This window comes from Morone saxatilis, unplaced genomic scaffold (genome assembly GCF_004916995.1).
Source record: "Morone saxatilis isolate NCDOM2014 unplaced genomic scaffold, NCSU_SB_2.0 Contig6, whole genome shotgun sequence".
Taxonomy (NCBI): Eukaryota; Metazoa; Chordata; class Actinopteri; family Moronidae; genus Morone; species Morone saxatilis.
The window spans coordinates 10,162,845-10,179,934 of NW_023340206.1; the positions used below are offsets into that span (position 1 = coordinate 10,162,845).

At 43.8% G+C, this 17,090-nt stretch overlaps 2 protein-coding genes across 2 annotated transcripts in view; both read right to left on the reverse strand.

Annotated features, from left to right (window-relative positions):
• Positions 1 to 3: 3 nt before the first annotated feature.
• Positions 4 to 11,462, reverse strand: LOC118339765. The gene is made up of 10 exons (XM_035677483.1): positions 11,179 to 11,462; positions 9,885 to 10,030; positions 8,687 to 8,768; positions 8,438 to 8,573; positions 7,957 to 8,159; positions 7,675 to 7,811; positions 7,438 to 7,579; positions 7,014 to 7,295; positions 1,576 to 6,904; positions 4 to 1,307 (listed from the first exon to the last, which is right to left on the reverse strand). Exons 1-10 carry the CDS (start codon positions 11,302 to 11,304, stop codon positions 1,297 to 1,299), a joined length of 6,594 nt encoding a protein of 2,197 aa, XP_035533376.1. The 5' UTR covers positions 11,305 to 11,462; the 3' UTR covers positions 4 to 1,296.
• A 612-nt stretch (positions 11,463 to 12,074) lies between these two features.
• The window catches only part of LOC118339849 (cystathionine beta-synthase-like), a gene marked incomplete at its 5' end in the record, with an annotated part of 6,693 nt that continues 1,677 nt past the window's right edge, over positions 12,075 to 17,090 (reverse strand). The window contains 10 exon segments of the mRNA XM_035677629.1: positions 12,075 to 12,942; positions 14,206 to 14,290; positions 14,874 to 14,982; positions 15,078 to 15,212; positions 15,307 to 15,384; positions 15,715 to 15,820; positions 15,920 to 16,004; positions 16,093 to 16,218; positions 16,333 to 16,424; positions 16,600 to 16,804. Of these exon segments, the coding sequence (XP_035533522.1) occupies positions 12,809 to 12,942; positions 14,206 to 14,290; positions 14,874 to 14,982; positions 15,078 to 15,212; positions 15,307 to 15,384; positions 15,715 to 15,820; positions 15,920 to 16,004; positions 16,093 to 16,218; positions 16,333 to 16,424; positions 16,600 to 16,804 (1,155 nt within the window). The 3' untranslated portion in view covers positions 12,075 to 12,808.

The following is a 17,090-nucleotide window of genomic DNA, read 5'->3' on the forward strand; positions in this document are numbered from 1 at the left end:
AAACTGATGCCATTTGAAATGATTTATTTTTTTCCTTCTCCAAGAACAAAATATAAACCCGGCTCAGACACCCCATTTTTATATAATAAGCCACTGAAACTCTTCAAATATTTACAAAAGATAGAAAATAAAACATAAATAAATATAACCTGCTGCTGCTCGTGAGAGATCGGTGCGGCGTCCTCCCCCCCCCTAGTAACACTTTAAACTGCGGTTGTGAATTTGTAAGATTCAAAAAAAAAGAAATCACAATGTCTCAACAGATCTTGGACCGTTCAGTAAAGATAAAATTGAAAAACGTTTTAAGTGAGAAAACATAATATAAGCGAGAATGTGAGCTGCTCCACTGACGGCGAATAACAAAGAGAACATGATCGGTGACAGAATCCAGAGAAGTATTAGCGGGATACTGGCACATTGTGTTTGTTATTGCTAAAAGGAAATACAGCTTGATGGATTGGAAGTGAAGCCATTTTCTTGAGTCTGTACAGTGATAAATACAGTGGAGCAGCCGTGTGTGTAGAAAATCCTTCTGTGGCAAAAAAAAAAAAAGAGCAAATGTGTTCACATAAAAACAAAAAGATTGGTGCACACTGACCCCTACTGGTTACTCGTGGTGAGGACAAGCACAGACCTAATCAACCCCGTAGGGAACTTTGTATTAGAAATACAATTAGTATGTTAAGAATTACACATTAAAAAAAAAAAAATCCCAAAAGATTATACAGCATTCTTACAGTTTTTTAAAAGTTTAAACTCAATCTAAATTATATGCAACCGTAGGGTGTTAAAACAGCGTCAAGATGTTTCATTCGTTGTACAATCCGATCACTCTTTGAGAGTTTAAGCAGAAAGAAAGTGAGAAATCTTATGAGAAGAGTGCAAAAAGCAAACAATGGCATTTTATGGCTTACGGATGTGAAAAATATGTATCCTATTATGATAGCAGGAGCAGCCTTGTCATCTTGCGTCAGTATTTTTTTCACAGCTTTCTAGAGTTCAGTCTTTAAGCCACGGTGCTTAACCTCCAAACCAGGTGAAGCAGCTGGAAACAGCACGGCGGTTCCAGAGCAGGCACTTCAGTACTCGCTGTCCTCCTCACACTCTGACTGGGATCCAGTTCAGTTTTATTGATCGGGTTGTAGGTAACCCTTTCCAGTCTCCCAGTCCGTGAGTCATCGCCCCCCGCAGCCACGAACAAGTCCTCAAAGACAGCATTGATCTGTGGAGGTAGGCTCCATCCAGCTCAGTCTGTGCATCCCAAATGTCAATTCACTTAGACTTCATTAGACACGTTCAACTGTTGCCTGAAACAGATAAATAAAACACATTAATGAGATGAATGACAACAGATTGAAGCTTGAATTAAGTTCATTATTATAACCTTATTGGACTAAATACAGGACAACAACTATAAAAATTCATGTTTTGGGTCAGTTTTCTATTGTCAAAGGTTGTGAATGGTACTTTTTGGTACTTTTTCACTGCACTCCTACAGAACAAATGAAAACAGTCGGAAAAAATCATACCCATTGCTTCACAGGCCTGATAGTAGTGTGTGAGTATCAGACTCACCCTCGTCGTCAGAGTCGAATCCAAAGAGGCTTGAGCACTTCTGCACTTGGAGATGACTCTGCAGGTCTTCGGCGCTGTTGAAAGTAGCGAAACAGTTGGCACATCGCTGTCTCTGCAGAGCTGTAGTTGTAACCTTGGCCTGCGCGGGAGAAAAGGTTTTCTGAAACGGGTGAAAAAACGACACGTCCTTTCTCCGTTTGGGCATGGTGGTGTACTTCTCATCCAGGTACGCCGTCGGCGGCGGACGCATGTATGGCCTCTTACTGTACTCTGCCAGAGCGTCCTTACAGACTGTAGATTTTACATCTTCAGTTGCTGCTTGCCCGTTCATCATCACAGAGTAACCGGCGCCGTTAACCGCAGATTGTTCCTCCGAGGGTTTTCCCTCCTCGCCTACAGAGCTCGCCACTACCTCGGCTTTGACCGTACTTTGTGACTTTGCGGGCTTCTTGGACGCCGATGGAGCGCCCCGATCTTTGCATTTCTTCTTCACAGTCTTCGTGTCGCCTTCTTTATGAACAAGTTTGCGCTTCTTATTCGCTTTGTTGGGGTCTGAGTTTTTCTTGACATGAGATTTGTTTGATTTTTCTTTCTGCGTGTTCTCTTCGGTGGGTGGAGATTCATTTGAGACGCCAGTTGTAGCGGCAGGAACGGAGGAACCGGAGCTGTCAAGCGTTGCATGTAAGGCTTCTTCTTTTGCTTTTCCTTCCACGTCAGGTGAGCTCTCTCCCGCTGCCGCTCTCGCTTCAACCTGCTGGTCTACAGATTTTGACATGGCAGACTTTTTTAAAGCAGGCCGCCTCTTTTTGTCCCCTTTACTGTTAGTATCTTTGTGCTTGTTTGTCTTTCCAGAGTGTGAAGCAGTATTCTTTACTTTCCTCCCTTCTTTTGTAACGTGTGATTTCTTTGACTTTTCCTCTGTTACTTGCAGTCTTTCCGTGACTTTTTTATTAGCATCTTTGTGCTTCTTATTTGTCTTGCCTGAGTCTGAAGAAGCAGTAGATGTGTTATTCTCTTTCTTTCCTTCTTTCGTCGTAATGTGTGATTTCTTTGACTTTTCTTCTGTTGTTACCATCTGCGTTTTGTCTCCTGAGGTGGTGGGTGGTGCAATTATCTCATTTAAAGTGTTGGCTGGGACAGCAGGCACAGTGTTACCAGAGCAGTTTTGTGTGGAGTCTTTGTTTTCTGCCTTCGCTTTTCCCTCCTCATCAGCAGAATTTTCTCTGGTTGCAGCTTTGGGCTCAACCTGGGGGACAACAGAATTTGACTTACTTGGCTTTTTTGAGGCAGACTCTGGTTCTTTGACAGGACATTTTTTCTTAATCTCTCTGTTGGCTTTGCCATCTGTAACCTTGTGTTTCTTTGACTTGCTGGAGTCTGAAGAAGCAGCCCGACTCCCATTTTCTTTCGGAGCGGGGCGTTTTTTCGCTTTATGCAGTTTCTTGTGTGTTTTGTCTGCCGAGGTGGCAACTGACTGATTTACGCTGTTCGACGTCACAATAGGTGTAGAGGTGTTATGCAAGACCCCCTTTTGTTTAACATGATTCTTCTTAATCTGCTTGTTAACTGATTTTTTAGACTTTGACTCATTGATTGGTGTTTCAGTAGTTTTGAAGACATCTTGGACCCGCTGACTCTTTTGCTCTTCATTCAACGCCTTGCTCACATTTGACGTCTCTGCTGCTTTAGAGGGGCTTGTGAGCTGAGTGGGGCTCCTCTGATCGGTCTTCTCTTTGACGGTTTCATTGTTTTGACCAGTAGTAGTGTTTTCATCATGCACCTCTTTGTTTGACTTAGGAGGACGCCCTCTTCTTTTGGGACCTTTAGTGTTTACTTTGACCTGCTTTTTCTTGAACTTATGTCTCACTCTGATATTGTGTCTGAACAACGATGAGATGACTTTGTGACTTTTGAGCGGTGCCAGGGATATATTTGTTCCTTTAACTTTCCTTAACGTGTGCCTCAATCTCAGATTAGGGCCGGCAGGCTGTGTGGAGGTGTCCTTGTTAGAAAGATTCTTCAAAACATGTGAATCCTTGGTCTCACCGGCCTGTTTCGGCCCTTGTTTTGACAGAGACGCTCTGACGGTGGTGGGAGGAGGAGCCTTATGTTTTCCTGTTGATGAGTTGTGTGTAACTTGTCCTCTTGACTTACGAGTAGCCTTTACGCTCACAGTCTTAGTTACAGTATTGGAAGCGGTTTCATCTTTGGGCTTGTGATCTGGTTGTTTCTTCCCAGCCGGTGAGTTATCATGTTTGTCACCCGTTTGTTCATTTGTGTTCTTGTCTGGTTTAGTCGGTTTGGAAGCGTAGTGCTCTCTTTCGTGAAGGTTCAGTGCCCAGAGACAGATAAATAGCTTTGAACAACCAGGGAGGCAGCACACTGCCTGCAGCGGACTGTGCCTCCTGGCGTGGCGTCTCATTTCCATTCCGCTTTTAAACCTGGCAGTACAACCCAGATGGAGGCAGGGATGCCGAGGACTGAGTCTGTGTCTTTCAACGTGGTGCTGAAAATGTTCGAAACTCCACATAACCCTCATGCAAATACTACACCTGCTGTTTCCGACACGGAAGGCCAGTTCCAGAGGTTTGACCTCACCGTAGTGATCTTCGAGAGCGTGGTAAAGCAGCGCGACGCGGTTTTTTGACAGGTCTGTAAACCAAGCACAACCATCCACAGGACAGCGGACTTTCTCTTGTGACGCATACTTCTCTTCACAAACGTTCCCGTCTTGTTTTGCGGTCGTCTTTTCGACCTGCAGAGATTCTGTCTCCTTCATTTTGTCGCCGGTGGAACAGCTGAACTCTGACGCTGCACAATCCATTTCTAGATCTTTGTTACCTTGCAACCTGGGATTCTCGTCCCCATCACTCGTTCTTTCTTCAGAGATCTGCTGCTGCGTGCTCTTCGATCTGTCAAGCTCCGTCTTTTTGACAATATGCCCGTTTACCTTGTTAACGGGAGATTTACTATTAAGGTGCTTTGATGAGTTTTGTTTCTTTTCTTGTAAAGATCGACCATCCACTGATTTGTCATTGGATCTCAACTTTCTGGATCCAGATGGGGTTGAATCTGGAAGGCTTATTGATTTAGGACAGACGCCAGATTTCCTAGGTCTCCCACGACTACGGCGCCCAGAAGACATGTCTGTGATCTTAGCTTTGGCAGAGGTTTTAGGTGTGGTGATATCTTTGGTCTCAAAGTCCCAGTCTTCTTGGGCGTTGATACCAGCTGACTCTTTGCTTTTCTTCAGCTTCTCAATATGATTAGACAGGTGCATCATGGCCAGGAGGTCATCTTTGAACATCGTCCCGCAGAACATGCACTCGTCTTTGCGGTAATGGAACATCGCATGAGCTACGACACGACTTCCCTTAAAAACCTTGTTACAAAACGTACAGCAGTACTCCAACTTTGATTCCTCCGACTCCACAGGTTCACCGTTCTCATGGGTTTCTGGAAAAGTATCCTGAGTTTCCTCATTCTTCCCTCGCACATCATCAACTGCAGAGGCCCCCAGTTCTGGTGCAGAGCAGCTGGAGGTAGCGTGTAAGTTGTGAGGAACTTTAGGTTTACTCCCAGTTCTTGACTCTTTGGAAGCACTGTCTTCAGCAGCTGGGTGTTTGTGAGCAAGTGTCTCGGGTGCAAGCTCAGTAACCATTTCTGTTACTAATGTCAGAGCAGATATGTCATTTATACTGTCCTGATCTGTAGGTGTGTAAGTGGTGACCTCTGGAGCACCAGTTTCAGCCCGAGAGGACTTCAGTTCAAGTCGTTTCTCATCTCTAAGAACAATATCTTGAGAGTGTGAGGCCAAGGGATCAGCAGCTCCAGTGTTGGCTTTATTTGAGACTGGACGGACTTCCTCAGTGACGACCATCTGATTGTTGTCTCCAGTTGAAGTCTGCAAAACCTCAGCTGAAGTTGTGGTTTTTGACAGGTCTTTTACAGTTTTAGAAACCTTCTCTAAACCTGTGGATTGAGACACTTTACCCGCTGTTGGGGTTTGTGAGGCTATAGTGACTTTCATCTCCACGGCAGACTCTTCACAGAGCTCCCTCGTTTGAGCTCGCAGGGCCTTATCCAACATCGGGGCTTCTGTCACTTCGGTTTCTGCCGATGCCTCGGTAGCAGACTTTTCAGGCAGCTCTCTTGTCGATGTGAGGGTGTGTAAGACTTTTCCTGCGCTCTGAGCTTGAGGGACTTTATGTAAAACTGGAGATTCTGTCGCTTTTGCGGGCGTCTGTGAAGCGACAGTGACTCTCATCTCAACAGCAGACTTTTCAGAGAGCTCTCTCTCTGGATCTTTTGGAGGACTTACTTGCACAGAGGACCGTGTGATTGTTGACACCGAGCCTTGAATATTGGACCCGGTGCCTTTTCCTTTCTGGCGCCGAGCGTAACAGTGCAACTGTTGTACAAACATAGTTGCATCCCGCGCTCTAAGAATCACCTCTTTACGGTGGACAGTCTTCATAGGCGGCGGTGTAGCAGGAACCTTCACTGTAGGTTTGTAAAGAAGCACCTGAGGGAACCCTCTCGGCCTGCTGCAAGTGTCCTCAGTAAACGTACCTATCAGTTCGTTGTCTGGCAGGGAGAGCTCAAGAACGACTTGTGGAGGGGCGGCTGGATTAAAACAGTCTGTGGAAAACCCTTTCTGGTGTTTGCTGTGGTTTTCCCTTCCCATTAAATGAGAGTTAACTGAAGGTTTGTGTTTTGCATTGTTCTTGATCTGACCAGTTTCAGACCTCCTTTCCACAGAAGATCGAAGGTGCTTTTGATGTCTCAACCCATGCTTTTTGATCTTCGGAGGAAAGTTATTCTCTCCAAGAGTTCCTGAGTCCTCCAGAAGCCACTTGGGTTTTCTAATCCTCCGTTTTGGTGGGTTCTTCTCCGAGAGTCGTGTAGTGCGTCGATGTTCTCCGTTGTCCTGTAGTCGGTCTAGTTGCCAAAATGAACGCCTCAAAGGCTCAGATGTGTCCTTCAAAGGCCGCGATCCATGGTTGCCTCTCCTCTTTACAGCGTGGTCAACATTCATCCGTGTTTTACCTGGGCCCACCTTTAATCTTTTGGATGCCGTGTCAGTATCCTCTTTATGACGATGCTTCTTAGCTGCCGCCTGAAGCGCCCCTTTACTTCTCCTCTGACATCCTGATGTGCTCGATCGGAGAGCGGGTTCTTTGGTGTAATAGTTAAGGATCCACTTGTCCTCCATGATTTCCTCGAGGGCAGCGCTGACCACCTTCTCACTCATCAGCTTCAAACAGTTGGTCCGCAAAGCAATGAGGTTCCAAAACTCTGGGTCGAAATACAAGTCCTTCTTTAAGACCTGAGGAGAGACAGAAAAGAAAATGTTTCGGTACTACAATATGGAAATACTGCTCATGTGTAACTGACAATCTAAACTTTGCCTTTTCTTCGTCAAAAAGGTGTTCTACCTGTAGGGTTTCAAAGCGAACTTGATTTCTGATGGGGCTGTACTCCACGTGGTACTCCTGATCAGGATGCATGTAAAGCAGGTACACCAACTTGTAGGCCTCAACAGTGCGTTCCAGGAAGAAGATGAGCAGAGCACATGCTCGGCAAACCTCCAGGTCGTTGGGCAGCAGGCCGGCAATGGTTTTGTAGATTAGAGACTTGGTGGTGACGTCACAGGGAAGGCAAGACTTCAGGGCATTAGCACAAAGCTCCACGCAGAACTGGATACCGTCTTCACCCAGCTAGAGAGACACAAACAGACTTGTTAAATATTCAATCGAATACACAAATACATAAATTCTCACACCGTAAATCTACTGAAATTAAAAAAAAAAAAAAGTATAATCTAATGAGAATACACTGCGGTTTAAATTTCTCTCTCACTTCTTGCAGTATGGCTCTGATGAAAGGGAAGATCGAGTTGACGCTGGTGGCAGACAGCATCAGCTGACGACTCTCCTCAAGCAGAGCCTGCTTGGATGTTTTCAACCGACTATGAAGTTTACTCCACACGAAGACAAGATCACTGCAAAGGAAAAATTTACTTAATGGGAAGTAAATAAATGTGCGACTCGGTTATAAACAGACTTGTCATTACATTAGAATAACAGTTTTTCTTACCACAAATAGGACATGTCTCCCCTGTGGAGCTGCTGGGAGAGGAAGGCTCTGCTGAGGGCCAGTAGCACCTCATCCTTTTCCTCACTCTCCAAACTACAGATGATGTGAACTGCATCTTTACCGTTAAAGTAAGCCACCTGAGAAACAGGACAGTGGAAGGATTAGTTTCGCCTGAAAGATTCTCGTACAGAAAATTCTGGCTTAGTTGTGCGGCAGCCAGACTGAAGTGAAAACTCTCACCATTTAACAGACCTGCTAGTCTTTAAAATACAGTACGCCCACCTCTTTGTGTAGACTGTCATGCTGTGAAGTTTTGAAAAGCCACGTGAGGTAGACCTGGAGGAAGAACAAGTGTTGTCCTGCTGTGGGATGCCAAGCACAACACTTAGCCAGGGCCATAGCCTCACTGACCCGCTCACAGGATAAGAGGTAGCGCACCCGAAGCTCGAAGAACACCGGCGGCTCAGAGCTGACGCACTCATCCACTGAAAAACAGTCGATTAGAAGACAGACAGATACGGTTTTAGTTGACTTTGATACGGTTTATAGCAGGAATCAAACAACTGAAAAACAAGGAGGAGAAGCAATCCAAGTCAGCTACATACTGGGAGTCAAACTTTCTGGTTTATGCTTCAACATTAGACATAAATAATGTATTTTGCCTGCAGATTTTACAAGGAGAAGTGTATATTTTCAGGATAAGCACTGAGACAACGAGAGGAAACAGCGTCGGCATGCTACACATGTAAACCATGTTGCCTACCTTCACTCTGAGGTAAACTGGAGTCACTGAGGATTGCCTGTAAGGCTGGGCAGGCCCACGGTCCGCCGCCCCGAACCAAACGCTCAACCTGAAGTAAATGCACATTCTGATGCCTCGCAAGGGCCAAATGACATTCCTGAAACAGCGCGAGGACACAAAAAGGTTTCTTTAAGTGCACATCAATGAATGTATATGAAGAGTTTTAAATAATCAACACAATGGATCATTTTATCTACACTTCCTTCTCACCTGGAATGTAACAGTGAATTGTTTCAGTGGCTCCTGGTGTAAGTCCTTCTGGTCAAAGAACAGCAGCAGCTCAAAAATACTCCTGTGAATACAAAAAAAAAACACATTTTTTAAAACCTGTTTAAACCTCCTTTCTGAGTATTCACAGAAATCCATTTTCTGTGTGGATGTGCAGATAGTGAGTGTGATAAAGAGGTAGAAGAATGCACTTAGGGAAGCTGAGGGGAAACCCTGGGGGAGGCAGGATGGAGGAGGGTCAACAGCTGGCAGCGAGCCAAGGGTTTTTTTCCTGGCTCGCAAACCGAGTCGCACAAGCCAACGAACACAATAAACTTCCAAACTGTCCCCAAATATACAGGACTACTTCAGAGGCGGGTGACAAATATATAAAAACAAGAAGGTTTTATTTAATGTGTAATAATGTGTAATATTCTCACTGTTTTCTGTAGTAAGCCTGCACGACGTGGTAAAAAAATGATGTGATATGATTTACGATTAGTGGGAAGGATTTCTGCATTCACATTTTCACTGAAAAAAAAAAAACGAAATCACAATTATGTGACGTTTGTTCGGGTCTGTATCATGTTTTCTTAGATCTGGAAAGGAAGATTTGTAGGCTCGACGTCTCTGCAGCACTTTATTATAAAGCTGTTTTGTCACACATTTTATCTTTAGCAAGAAAAACTGCAGCTCCTGCGAATGCATATTGCACGTGGCCATATCGTAATTTCTGTAATATTTAGATTAATTGTGCCGCCCTGTTCTTTTTCCTTTGTGATGACTCTGTAAATTATTTAAAGTTATTTTCCCCTGATTACTTTATAACACGTTCGGTCTCATCAAAGTGTAGTGTGTTCTTCCCTGGGGGGTGTGTGGGATGTTTTATATGTGCTTATTCAAGGGCACATCTCTGTTCTCTGAGAGGCAATAAAAGGTTTCATTCATTCACTCACAATCGAACCAATGTGAAATGTGGACAGCGAAGCAAAAGCAGGAACCAAAACAAAGTAAAAGACTCGCCCGGTCTACTTTCTTCACTGATAACCACATGTTGCTCTCACCCTACCTGACCTGAGTGGCGACAAACCATTCCCATATGTCGCTGCTGCACTCAGATAGACGATATCTTTTGGGCACAGTTTTAAAATTACAGCGCTGCGTTAAGATTTTTAGATCGTAGGGAGGTCTGTGCACTTACAAGGCCAGACTACTGAGCGTGTGGAGCACGTGGTCGCAGTTCGGCGTGAAGAAGGTGGAGGCTTGAGCGAAGAAGCGGAGAGACGTCTCGAGGATCCTGAGCTGTGGCAGCGGCACCTGCCAGCGAGAGGCGTACTCCTCCACCAGCTGCACGGGGGGAAAAAGGGCAAAACAAAGACAATTAACAGTTTGTACCGTTGAACATGTTTAATACGTGATTAAAAACGATGATATCGATCGTCGTATCGAGGCAGAAAGACATCAGTAATAGTTTACACCTCAGGAATAAAGAGCGATTATATAATTTGTCTTTCATTTCTCTGAGAAATTGTGAAATATAATCCACATCTATTCAGATAACCGTTTAAATGTCTTATTTTCTGTCTTGTAATAATAATAATAATAATAATAATCTCACATTTAACAGAGCTTTTGTTGCCCTCTAACGGTGGAGATCCACTGTCAACAATGATCTTCTCATTGTCCAATCAGACAGAAACTGGAGCAACTTGTGAAGCAACGCAACTCCAGTTTAAGCGATTTAAAACACTAATATAAATCTACTTTAACGCCTGGCGTGCTAAAACTGTGTTTTCATGTTGAGTTAATGCTTTAATTTAAGCTTTTTTTTTAAAATAGCATGCCAATATCCCAGTAGCAGAATAAACACGAGTAAAGTTAATGTACATTATAATGACAGGTTGCAGTCGCTTCGTGCTCCACACACAGATAAAGAGATATATTAATGATATATTAAAGATATATTAAAGATATATTAATGTTTAGATCTTGGATTTATCAACAGGAAACTATTCTACTCTTTACGGAAAAACCCTGATAATGCAGATTAATAATCCCATGGCAACCTGACATTAGAGGTTAACCAAGTGCCCCCAAACGTGTTGTGAAAGGGGGCAAAAAGTTGCCCAGTGGGTTTGACAAACAAGCAGCGGAGCAACTAAACCAAGTTGCAAGCAAAATCTGTGCTAGCTGGGCAGCGATTAGCAGAGTTAGCTCGCCCGCAGCAGAGTGAGCAAGCATAGTGAAAACACACAGACACACAGCGACGGGCTCTGCCGCCACAACACCTGAACACAGGTGTCCAGATGTCGGGCCAGGTGTTTCACACGGCTCACGGCGACGCGTGTGTGTTTTAAAGCGACTGGGACTCGTTAGCTGGATGCTAACGGTCGCGGTGTAGCGGCCAGTTCTGGGGGAGGGGAGTCGGCTCACACATCACCGCTCTTATCTTCGACAACAACGCCTGTCAGCGGCTCCGGATGCGGCTTTCTTACCTTGCGAAAGTCCGAGCAGAACGGTTTGCCGTCGCCCCGCAGCTCATCGCTTGCGTAGCGGCGCAGCAGGCTGTGTAGTTGCGTTTTGAGCCGCTCTAACTCGCACACACTGCCCTCCTCCGCCATACTGCCTGTCTATCCTTCCGCGTAGCATCCGCCACACAACGCGTACACCGCCACGGTCAACGGCTCCAACGGCTCCGGCGGACAGCGCTGATTGGTCGCTGCCAACGCACAGGAGGTCGCTGCTTTACTAACGCGGCGCGCACCGGAGGGAGAGCTGCTCGGGGCGGAGTCTGAGCGCCGCGATTAAAGCAGATTGTGTTTGAGTGAAGCCCCGCCCACACGGTGTTAAGAGTGGGTCATTACGTGCGTCACAAACCACATGGCAGACACAAACATAGCGCTTTAATGACTGGGGATGTTCGCGTTCACGTCCCGGCGTATAAAATTGGAAAAATGATTAATTAAGTTAGTGGAGAGTTTCTCTGCTGTTAAGAAAGACTGCGTACTACATAAATATTAATTAACCAATACGACTATCATTACTATTTTACTTTAATTGTACTCATATTTATAAAATGACACGATTAAAATGGATATAATTGTCAGGTTGCGTTTAGGTACACTATGTAAACTTAAATATTTATCTGAAATTATGGTTCACCTTAAATGGATTAGGACAGGAAGTGTAACCTAATGTGAAAATAAAAACTACTGAAAGCTAAATATGTCAATTTATATTTTTATACATTTTAAATTTCCAACACACTTTAATTAAAATAGTACTTAAATGTAAAATGTATATAAATAAAAGCATTCTTAACCTTATCGGACCTCATATTTTATCTCCTCGCCCTTCAGCACTGAGGGTAAGATAAGAACTAGGCAAACAGTCAGACTTCATTTAAACTTTATTTAAATCATACACATTCATTAAGGAAAAATTATGCAATACAAAAGGTTTCTCTCTGACACAGCTAAGATTAAATAGTCCAAACAACTTTACAGATACATCACAGGTCACTGTGCTGAAAGGAGAGAGAAACAACAGCTCACTACTTTTTTTTTTTCAAGAAATTTGATTACACACCATGTGTTTCTTTTCTGTGTACAAATACACAAATGAAAAAGCAGCATGTAATCAGCAGCACTGGGAAGAATAACATGCTTATATACAGCAACTTTCTATTTGTCTAATCTTGATGGATGAGATTTTTAATATTTTATGCCTTATTTCTGATGTTTGACTGACACAAAAGGCACTGAGAAATAATCATGTACTTTTCAGATGAGTAAAGCAGCAACATGGAGGCCTCTATTTAAGACTGTGATACAAAACAAAAAAGCTTTCTACAAGTTACAAACGGACACAAGATTTGGCTTGAGTAATATTAAGTCAGTCGTTTTCAAATAATAAGTAAACCCTCTCACACTTGACATAAGCAACATTAGTTTGCTTATTAAATCTTTAAAAAAAAAAAAAAATCAGTATTTTTAAGTGGAGAAAAAAAAAAAAGACCTAACTCAAATCAAAAGATTATTATTTTGCCATTTTGCGTCTGCTACAGCTGTCCTTTGCGTTTGTTACGTAAGTGCAGAGAAATGTACAAAGCGTGTACTGCGTGTGTTAGTTGAGCTCGTCGGTGGACTCCGACATGGACCTCTCTCGCCTTTCCCGGACCGTGACGAAGTTGAGCAAGTCGACGGCCGTCACCACCCCGAACACCATCTGCTTCAGACTGGGAGTGCCGTCTGTCAAGTCTGGTGGAAGAAGAGAGCGACCGAGATGATGAAACAGATAAAAAGTGGCTGGTGTGTGTAGGTAGTGCAGCTCTTACAGTTGGACTCAAAATGTACACGAGTCGACAGCCTTTAGGCATCTTACGCAACTGGAAATTGTTTCTGACCACTTGGTGGCAGTGGAACAAGCTGTACAGCCAACATTAATACATGAGCAACAACAACAAACCTTGCAGATACAAGTCAGTAAAGGAAAGATCTGACATGTTAGGGAACATAAACATAAGGAAAACACACTTCTGGAGGAGAAACAAATAGTTTAAACTACCCATATACGGAGGTTGTCTACTGCTGCCAGTGCCACATTGTGCCAGCTTCTGTCTGCTGGTTTACTGTTACGTAAAAGTCTTTTTGTGCCGCCTAAACAAAATCAAACTCGGCCAGTGGGTTCATAAAGTTGATTGCGCAACACTTAAAAGGTCAGTCTGTGACACTGCTCCTATGTCACCTAACAAGGGTTATTGTAGTGCACATGCTGAAAGGAAGAGGAAATGCTTATGAACTCTGCAGGTTGAGAATGGATTCAGTAAACTCTGGGTGATGAAGTCACTTTATGTTAAAGTCAAGAGGATGTTTGCTCATTTCCTATTTTAAAACAACCACTGAAACACCCGAATAACAAAGTCGTCCTCATTTGGATGCCGTTTAAATTATGTATATCTTCATTATGTAACTGTCTTGAGAGAGTTTCTGCTTTGTAGTTTCTCTACTTTTCCCCACATAAAGATGACATTGGATGTTTGTATGAAACTAGATTAAAAAAAAATCACAAAAATCCAGTCAATGTGTGTGTTTTTGCCAAATTCTCCACCACAACAGGGCAACGCTGTCCAGATCCAGTTTCACCTTGGGGTGCTCGCTCTGCAGTTGGACTTTGACACTTGTGTATCAGAGAGGAATGATCAGTGGCAACTTGACCCACTGAGCAAGACCAATGTCATCATAAAAATGTGGGTGTGACAGGGTCTCGGGTTCACATTTGAACTGCAGCAGTCGACAGTGTGTCCTTTAGAAAGACACCAACCCTGCAGGTGTAAACTGTTAGTCTGGGCTGTGATAAAATGTGAACACGTGCCGTAAATAAAAGAAGTCAAATGCTATAAATGTGTAGTTTTCACAGACGCTAAGTTTATCGGGTTTTGGAGCTAAAGAGAGATGGACTTGGAGCAAAGGAGAGCACATTAAAGAATGACGAGTGTGTTTGTGACTGACTGTTGTACTTACATTGGATCTGTTCATGCACCACCAGGGCAAAGTGGTCAGTCTCCAGAATACGAGATAACTTTCCCAAATTATCAGTCAGACGGATCTAAGGATCACAATAAGACAATAACTTACAACAATACATAAAACAAAGTGATATTAAATTGAAAGCACAAGTGGCATATGATGTATTGAGTCTGTGCAAAGAGCCAATCATTTAATTCTGGTACATTTACTGACGGGGGAAGGGATTAAGTGAGACCTGTAGATTAACTACAGTCCACACTTTATAAAAAAGGGAGGGAAAAAAAAGAAAATTGGACGCAAATACTTCTGGATCGTCCACAAAGTCATAAAACAGTTGGATGTTTTGATTTAAAGCTGCTTGGCTGAAGGAAATTATGGGCTTTGGTTTACAATCCATTTTGTTCCAAAGGCAGTGAAAACATTACAGTGGACCTCGTCTTGTCAAACTAATAAACAGGTTTTTTATCTGGAAATCCTCCCCTGAACTGGTTTGTCTCATTGGCTGCTACTGTCAGCCAATCAGAATTAAGGATTTAGTCTTGAAAATAATTTAACAAATTCAACCTAAAACCCAGAATTTATTCAGGAAACCTTCCCAGAGAGCATCACTTTCACGTTTAGTACAAGAGCCACAAATAGAGAGGATTAAATTAGTGTCTGACCTGTTTGAACTGCTTGTAGAGCACTTTGCTGACCGGGTCTGACAGCTTGATCTTCCCCGCCAGAACGGAGGCCAACATGTTCCCTAAAGTCACCATGCCCAGGATTAACCTGTACACACACAGAGAGAGGACGGAGTTAAAGGTACAACAATAAAACACAGTGGAGACACGCAGTATCTCAGCATGAACGTTAGCTACACTCACCCAGCCTCATCCACCACGGGTGCCTGGTCGAAGCCCTTCTCCTTCAGGATTTTGATGGTCTTCTGGCAGGTGACAGTGGGCAGGACGGTGAGGGGGGCGGACAGGTTCAACCCCTGCAGCCTCAGGTTCCACCACCTGAAGGACGGAGAGAAACCAGAGGGTCTTCACACAACCGCACGTGTGAGGAGGTTTGCACAAAGAGCAGAATGTGGCCTTTAATTACACATACCATGGTTTTTTCACCATGAGGTCCTCCTCGCTCAGGAAGCCCTTCTGGACCATCCACTTGTCACTGAGGAACTTTGACCTTGAGGAGAAAAAAAAAAAAGATAAAAGACTTGTTGATACCTTAATTGACCACTTTGGGGCGCTAGAAGTGAATAAAAATGATAGGATAAGCTTTTTTACAGCTCAATCACTTTAGAGCAATCAACACAAAGTGCTCCATTTTGCTGTCTCTGTTTGTTTTGGTCTTTCTACCCCTAGTCGTCACAGAAACTCATTACTGCTGCTTTATTTTAGGGTTTGTGTAAACGTCACTGAATATTCCAGTAAAATCTTCACAGCTTCATTATTCACAGTTGTTTGACGGTACAGAAATAGACTGTCCGGTTACTGGACGTGTGTGGATTCTCACATGTAGTTGCGGATGGAGTCTGGCAGGATGACCACACAGCGCTGGCCCTCTTTTAGCTCTTTGGCGACATTTACCGCTGCTGCCATGGCCGTCCCAGAGCTGCCTCCTGTTACAGAGAGAGCAAAAGGTGAGTTGGATTTAAATCACAGGTTTAAAGAAGACAACCTCACTCATACGTGTGGTGGTTGTGTTTGCGGGAACTTACCGCACAGCAGGCCCTCCTCTCTGATCAGCATGCGAGACATGTTGAAGGACTCCTCATCGTCTGACTTGTACCAGGTATCAATTACCTGAAAAAACAAATAAAGACATATTAAATGAAGCGGCTGCGAGTTAATATTAGAAACAGGGAGGCAAGAAAAGAAGGCTGGAACTCACTGATCTGTCGAGCACGGTGGGGATGAAGTCGTACCCGATGCCCTCCACCTCGTACTGGGTCTTATCGGTCTTGTTAAGCTGGTCGGGCTCCGCCAGGATGGAGCCTTCTGGGTCGACACCGACAATCTGCACACGACACACACCGTTCATGAACAACGAGGAACTCAGCAGAGAGTTAGTATGAAAATAACCAGGATAACTTCGCTATTTGGAAAGAAAACAGTGATTGGGACAACTTACTTTGATGTTTGGGCATCTTTCCTTCAGTTTGCGGGCGATGCCTGTGATTGTCCCTCCTGTGCCGGCTCCTGCCACCAGCATGTCCACTTTACCTGTTCAGAGGGAAAGTGAAATATACATGGTCTTATATACTTGGACAAAAGCAACTAAATTAAAAGGTATAAACACTTTTATTCACTGTAGATTTCAATATTTCAGTTTTATGCAAAATCAAAGCTGGAAAGTCAAATTGTTATCATCTTCTTTAACATTTTATGATCTTCGTACCGTCACACTGCTCCAGGATCTCCTCAGCTGTGGTGTCGTAGTGAGCCAGAGGATTGCTCGGGTTACGGTACTGGTCCAGGATGTGAGAGTCGGGGATCTCGTTTTTAAGGCGCCAGGCTACGCCCACGTGAGACTCAGGTGAATCGAAGCGAGCGCTGGTGGGAGTGCGGACAATCTCGGCTCCAAGGGCTCTCAAAACATCCACCTGTAGAGGAGAAAACACAGGAAAAAATGCTCATCTTTCTTCAAATCCTGTGTTTCTGCCTGTTCTGTTGTATCAGAACTTTATTGCAGAGATCCAACAAGACTTAGGTTAACTATAACATGTAAAACATTGCATTCAACAGTGTTTCAATCAAGATTATACACCAGCACATAAGACCTTTACATGACATGACCGACAGAGGGCGCCAAAGTAATAGCACGGGCTTACAAACCGTCAATAATTGATAAACTAAGTATAAAGAATATATATATATAAACTATAATAG